Here is a 6,895-nt window from a genome sequence, read left to right as displayed (position 1 = left end):
TTCTAACTCATTGACCCATTTGGCATTTAAAAATTGACAAATGCAGACAGATGATACATGGTGTCTATATATGTAAATTAACTTTTAATTAAAAGGATAGAAAGAAAGAAAGAAAGTGATGCCTGCCTTCAAGCCTGGGCTACCTAATTTCACTTTTCCCAACTACAATTAATTACCATTTTTTTTTTATTGTATTTTCAATCGGACTCTAAACCATTTTATTAACCAAAATGGAAACCAAAGAAAATTAGGGTGTCTTTGGTTTCCATTTTTATTTTCTATTTTCATTTTCAAAACGATTTTTTTTTTCTCAAAAACGGTCCGTTTTTCACGTTTTGAACGTTTTCAACATTTATAACTGAAAACGATAAAAAGTTGTTTTACGTTTTCAATTATAAATTTTAACTTGTTTTTGAAAATGCGTTTTCGAAAACGACAAATCAAACGTGTTTTCCGCATTTTCTCAAACGAAAGACGAAAAATGGGTCGAAAACGGCAAACCAACCACGGCCTTATTTTCTTTGATTTCAATTAATTAATGATTATTGACCCAATACTATAATATTTTCTTCCCCATTTTTAACATTTTTAAAATCAGAATTCGGGCAATCTGAGGAAATTCTGGAACCTTAAATTAACTTTGACACCCTGGAAAAAAAATAAAAATAAAAATTATCTCTCTTCTCAATCTCACTGTTTTCTCCAAAAAATCTCATCTTTTTTCAAAAAATTTCACATTCATCAAAAACACATTCCTCTGGACTTCATCAACATTTTCGGCTTTTCCAAGGCTTGAACCGACTTGTAAGCGTTAAAGTTGAGATCTTTTTTGGATTCTTCATCTGCGTTTTGGGTTTTAAGTTATTTTCTGCTTTTTATTGTTTTCTGCGTGAGTCTTTTGGTTTCAAAAAATCTTGAAAATTTTTGTAGGCTTTGTTCTCAACAGATAGATTGGAAGTGTTTTAGTTCTTGAAAGGTAGGGAAGTTACTATGAGTAGCAGTGGAGTAACAATGGAGGGATCACATGCTCGCTCAGACTACCATGTGGCTCCAAGGACCATAGAGAATCCAAGCCAGGTGAGTGGATCGGTACCACCACCACCTGTGACTGTGACGCCGTCGCAAGTGGGTTTCACTCCGCCTCCGGCCGAGGCTGCCGGGGTGGATGGCGCTACCACTTGGAAGAAGAAGAGGGGCAGGCCTAGGAAATATGCCCTTGATGGCTCTGTCACCAAAGTCATGTCCCCTAAACCGATTTCTTCCTCTGCTCCGCCACCTGTGGTTAGCTTCTATGCCGCAGAGAAACGTGGAAAAACCATTGCCCTGGGTTCGTCTAAGAAGACACAGAACTCTAGAATAGAGTTGGAAAGTTTAGGTAATGGTTGATAATTGATCACATTACCATATGTCTGTTCAAGTACTGTATGCACAATATTTATTTATTAATTTATTTTATTTATTATTATTATTATTATTTATTTATTTATTTATTTTTGAAGCTTTTTATGTGGTGATCAGTGTTTGTATGGAATTGGTGCTTGGCTTCTTAGAATTAAATGCATGTTTGATAGAGAGGATAGGAAAGTACCAGTCAGTATTAAAGTATTAAAAAAATTATCTAAAATCTTGTTTATTACATTGTCAAGTTTTGTGTTGTTTAAAGGAATTATAGCAAATGATGTTTGAGTTTAGCAGTGGGACCTGTAGAGTAGATTCTCAGCTATGTTCTTACAGTGAATGATGTGTTATTTTTGTTAACTCGGTATCAAGGGAATCTTAACTGTTTTGTGGAACATTCCTTTTGTAAAGAGGGGTTCTCGTTTTTGTGATTATTATTTCTCTTGAATTTGGGTTTTAATTCATAAAACGAGGTTACATTTTGTTCCACAGTTTTCTTGGCTGCAGATCCCTATTTCTAATTATTCTTGAAATTTTTGCAATGCCAAATCCTATGAAAGTAATTTGAAATTTTTTGAAGTTGTCTTTGAACTTTATTGCGTCCCACTTCGGCATTAGCTGATGATTATTCGTAGTTCTGTTGTTTAAGCTGGTATAAATTATATGATTGCTTGCTGTAAAGCTTCACTCTGTAAATTGTCTAATCTTCAATGCTATTTTGTCTTAGGTGAATGGGTTTCGTGTTCTGTTGGTACTAATTTTACACCTCATATTATCACTGCTAATGCTGGAGAGGTGACTTTTACTGACTTCCTCATTGATTTTGCTAAGTAGAATGACAAATATTTATAATACCCCTCTTGTCATTTTCACTTCATTTTTCATTCTTATCAAATTTCAATGTTGCTCCTTTTCAAATATCTCAAAGCTTTTGTTACAAATTACACTATAGTGGATACTCAATCAGAATCATTTCTGATTTCAGGCATATTTATTCTTAAAAGGATAAGTAGCCTCTTTTTCTGTAAGATTTAATATATATTTTACTCATCTCTTAGCCACTTTAATTTCTGAGGCACAGGAAACCCTTTGTGGCATTGTCTCAAGTTATATTTATCTCTTGTCATTTTAGTTATTTTGAAAATGTTATTCGAGTACCAATTATATTACTAGTCTATTTTCGGAGATGAGTTACATAATATATTATTCTCTAGCTAGGATAGTAGCTTGTAGTTAAAATTTACGGCATTAATAATTCTTATTTCGGTTGTTCAGGATGTTACTATGAAGATTATATCTTTCTCTCAGCAAGGGCCTTGGGCAATATGTGTTCTCTCTGCTAATGGTGTGATTTCAAGTGTAACTCTTCGTCAACCTGATTCTTCTGGTGGTACATTGACATATGAGGTGCTGCAATCAATCATTTCTTTATTTTAATTTGGTGTGACATCTTCTTTTAGTTCGCCCACCATGTGAATTCTGGATTTAAATCTGAGAGGAATTATTCTTCAATCTATATAAAAAAAACCTCCTTAATATAGATTTTATTTTGTTTCTACTTTGCATCTTTGTTAACTAATAAATTGATGAATAAACAATTCATTCATTCATTTGATTTTTTTTCCTTTTATGATTTCAATTCTGAAAACAGTTATTCTTTATTAATATATTAAAAACCTCCTTAATGTTGAACCACTAGATATAAAAGCTTAAATTGTTAGATATGACCCTATTTATATCATTTAAATACTATCTTCGACATGCCCATGCGCATGTAGGAAGTATTTATTTTTTCTCATCAAAGCCTAACACATGGTATTTCATTTAAACGGGTGATAGCGAGTCTTGAACTCAGTATATTTGATCTAAAAGCTTGAACAGTTAGATTGGGTCACATTTGTATCATTTAAATACTATATTCAACACTTAATTTGACTTAACTTTAATGCACTTCTACTTTTACCTTCTCTAAGTGGAGGACCATTGCAATGTGCCACCTCACCTATTGTGATTTATTTTCTGACCGAACAATTTGTTTTCTCTTTGTTAACAATAAGAAAAGTGAATCTTTTTGTACATCTAAATTTCTTTCTTTGAGGAAAGTTACTTCTTTTTCAGTCTATTCCTTTTTGTCTGTCTACAATAAATAAGTTGGTTAACGACACACGTCACCTTCCCTTGGCTATTCTAAATGAGTAGGATGGTATTCAAATACATGCACCTATCCTTGGTGGATGTAATTGTAACTCAATATTCTAGACTATGCTGTAGGAACCAGTTTCATTCTATGCCTTAATTAAAAGTCCAATACCTAACCTACTATTTATTTTGAGAAAGTGATTATTAGGAGAGACTGTATCTATATCTGAGCATATATTTTGAGGCGTCTTGCATGTAAAGTACTTAAATTTAGTGAGTTTTTCAAGGACATTTCATTGATTATTTGATTGAGAAGACGAAAGCTGAGTTTTTAAACACTGTTTCTGTGGGAAAACGAGTACTCTAAATCTTTTGGCTTCTGTGAAGTTTTAATATGACACAAGGTTTGGGTTCCAATTGGTGCTATTAGCTACAGTATTCCTTTTAGAGCCTGTTTGGGCCACATTAATTGAACAAAAAAATGAAAAAGTTGACCGTTAGACTCCATGTGCAGCCCACCTTTTTTGACCTTGTGTTTCTGATGTGGACCCCAGAATTGACCATAACGATCATATTTTTCCTACTAATTTCCTTCAAAAGATGGCTCAAACAGGGGCTTAATTATTGAAAAACTAAAAACAGAAAACAGAAATTGGTAGGAAGAAATTTGCATGTACACTGTTTCAGATGATGTAAATGAAATGCAGTTTCAGCCAATGGAAGTATGTGAAAAGTCTGTGGTCAATAAAGTTTCATCTTCTGGAAAGCTTCCCTAACTAGAATACGCCATGGATGCTGGGTTTGTCTCACACTCTCACTAAACAATGATAGTCACTCGAATTAATTATTGCGGCTTGGCCAGTTCTGATATTTCATATATGCTAGTCATTCTCTGTATGTCATTTTTATTTTTGGGTCACTGGCCTTGTTTATGATGTCTTATTGCTTTTGTTGTTTAGGGTCGTTTTGATATACTGTCATTGACTGGATTGTTTATGCCGTCCGACTCGGGGGGAATGAGGAATAGATCTGGCGGAATGAGTGTTTCATTAGCAAGCCCAGATGGTCGTGTTGTGGGCGGTGGAGTTGCTGGTTTATTAGTTGCCACCGGTCCTGTGCAGGTACTGCACCTCTATTTGTCTGCAGATTGATCAATGTTTCTATTATATAAAGGATATTGTTCCATGAACTTAAGAGACATGAGATATTCATTGCAGCGGTAACTCATATATATCGCGCTAATCTCGTGTTTTTTGTGAACTAGATTGTGGTGGGCAGTTTTCTGGCAGGGAACCAGCATGATCAGAAGACCAAGAAACACAAAGCATGGTCCAAGACTGTTTCACCTACTGCTGCTGCTCCTATCTCCACTACAGGAGTAGACGATCCATATCGCACTTCCCCTTCTTTCCATGCAGATAACTTGTCAATTCATCCCGACACGAAGAATAAGTCTGCTGACGTCCATGTAGCTGTCACTGGCGAGTAACCTAATAGATAGCATTGATTGCACAAAAACAGTTTTTGCTGACTTCGTTTTGCATCAGATATCTATTAATAACCCTTTTTAATGATCTTAGACTTCTTAGTACATTTCTTGTCTGTAAATGGCTTACAGGGTGCTTATTACGGGCCCGGTTTGTGTAGTAACGTAGCTAGATCAGCTTTTTCCAGCTGCTGTTTTGTTGTAGAATTTTTGGATACATATAATTTATGCCTTGAGTTGATTTACGTCTAGGTTTATGATTCCTGTTCTTCATAGCTTCTCAGGTGTTTGCTCCCCAAGTTCACTTCCGAAAAATCAGGTCATCAATCACAAAAATCCCGTCACTGATAGAAAAAGCATCCACTGCTTGTCTGGCTGTGAATTGTTATAGTAACCGGACCAACTGTATTATTGTGATGTTGCACATGGTATTAAACATTGCATCACTATATTAAGACTTAAGAGACTTTAGAGCTTCAATAGATAATGACCCAAGCCTTTAATTGATATCAAGATTCAATTTAAGTCTCTTTTTAAAGAAATATCATGTGTTCGAATATTGAAAAACGCAATAGAAAGTTGTAAGGGATAAGGGGACAGATGCACTCCCAAAGTAGAATGACCGGGGCACAAGGCTTGGGTTGTAATCTTGTACCCTTATGCATAAAGATAATCAATTTGGTCATTCTAGTTTGACTTTATTATGGATTTCTCACCACAATCTCCATGGAGCCCTCTTATCTCCTCCATCACTAGAGAATATTCTCATATTCTTTTGTATATAATTTTTTTTTTTAATAAAATCTCTTAATTTTTTTTTTATCTTCTTGTAAACCTTTAATTTTTTGGTTGTTCTAACCAAAGGGAAGGATGTCCTTGGGTTGTGCCAAGTCTGAATAGAGGAACTGTGGAGGTTCCTCGGACCATTCGGATCCCACGAGTGAATCGTAACTTGAATATACATTGGATTTCACCCAAATTGTGGATGAAACAGAAGATAATGTCAATAAATAAGAGACTACGTATTGTTCATTAATATCTTGAAAATATCGCGCCATAGTTCAAAGAGTCAAACTAACTCTCATACGAGGTTAGCATGGTTAATGATATCATCCCAAGTATTAATTACACCGCTTTGACCATCAATTACAAATTGGTTAAAATTGAAGCCATTTATATTGGAAAGATTCCTTTACCAACTCAGTTCACTCCATTTGTTTTATGTCTCTTTCCCCTGGAGGTGTTCCTCCACTAGTGGGTTTCTTTGAAAAGTCTATTTATTTTTGTGTAGATGGAAAACAGGCCTATATTCCTTAATTTTAATAGCATGATAGGAAATCTGATTTGATTAATATTTATGGAAAGAGGCGGAAGTTGCTTTCTATACGATGGATTCGTGAAAATCATGGAGTGCTCAGGTATCATTATTTCGATGAAACATTTCTTCGCATAGAAAAAGACTATGTGAACACTTATTAGAAATCTCACTTATCAAATTCCAATGTGGAAGACAATTTTTTCTGAGGAATTCACCACAATATTATGAGCTTTTACTCATGAATCTATATTTTTTATTAGAGATTAAAATCTGAAGATTGAAGCAAAATGGAGATAATGTATTGGCAAGAATACAAATAACCTCAGGGTTTTTTAAGATTTGGTATCTGAAATAACTAGTAAATTACAACTCTATTCTACCGCAATTAGTGCATTGGTATGCATTGTTTGTGAAGAATGTGTTCGTGTATATTCTATAGATTTACACACTGTTGATTGGAAATTGGAAACGAACAAGAAATGGAAGGACGAAAGTCCTATACATTCACAAAGATTCCGTGGATAGACGTTTCATGGTAGTTTCATCTATCACTT

At 34.6% G+C, this 6,895-nt stretch overlaps 1 protein-coding gene across 3 annotated transcripts; it reads left to right on the top strand.

The window, feature by feature from the left end:
* The first annotated feature begins 676 nt into the window (after nucleotides 1-676).
* Nucleotides 677-5,268, top strand: LOC111379484 (AT-hook motif nuclear-localized protein 1-like). 3 transcript variants are annotated; one of them, XM_023002858.1, is made up of 6 exons: nucleotides 677-804; nucleotides 947-1,375; nucleotides 2,126-2,193; nucleotides 2,674-2,805; nucleotides 4,497-4,658; nucleotides 4,802-5,268. In XM_023002858.1, the coding sequence occupies exons 2-6, from the start codon at nucleotides 991-993 to the stop codon at nucleotides 5,024-5,026; spliced, it is 972 nt and encodes a 323-aa protein (XP_022858626.1). In that variant the 5' UTR covers nucleotides 677-804; nucleotides 947-990; the 3' UTR covers nucleotides 5,027-5,268. The 3 variants fall into 3 exon arrangements, with proteins under 3 accessions (XP_022858626.1, XP_022858627.1, XP_022858625.1); XM_023002857.1 differs by having other exon boundaries at nucleotides 678-804; nucleotides 931-1,375; XM_023002859.1 differs by having other exon boundaries at nucleotides 677-1,375.
* The last annotated feature ends 1,627 nt before the right edge of the window (nucleotides 5,269-6,895 follow it).

Source organism: Olea europaea, unplaced genomic scaffold (genome assembly GCF_002742605.1).
Source record: "Olea europaea var. sylvestris unplaced genomic scaffold, O_europaea_v1 scaffold1995, whole genome shotgun sequence".
Taxonomy (NCBI): domain Eukaryota; kingdom Viridiplantae; phylum Streptophyta; class Magnoliopsida; order Lamiales; family Oleaceae; genus Olea; species Olea europaea.
Note: the sequence above shows the minus strand (reverse complement) of the source record. Positions and strands in the feature narration are given on the sequence as shown.

Excerpts from the sequence above, each read along its gene's own strand:
- LOC111379484 (XM_023002858.1), top strand. The coding sequence starts at position 991 with ATGAGTAGCAGTGGAGTAACAATGGAGGGATCACATGCTCGCTCAGAC. Across the intron at positions 1,376-2,125 it reads AATAGAGTTGGAAAGTTTAG|GTGAATGGGTTTCGTGTTCT; the intron begins GTAATGGTTGAT and ends ATTTTGTCTTAG. Across the intron at positions 2,194-2,673 it reads TCACTGCTAATGCTGGAGAG|GATGTTACTATGAAGATTAT; the intron begins GTGACTTTTACT and ends TCGGTTGTTCAG.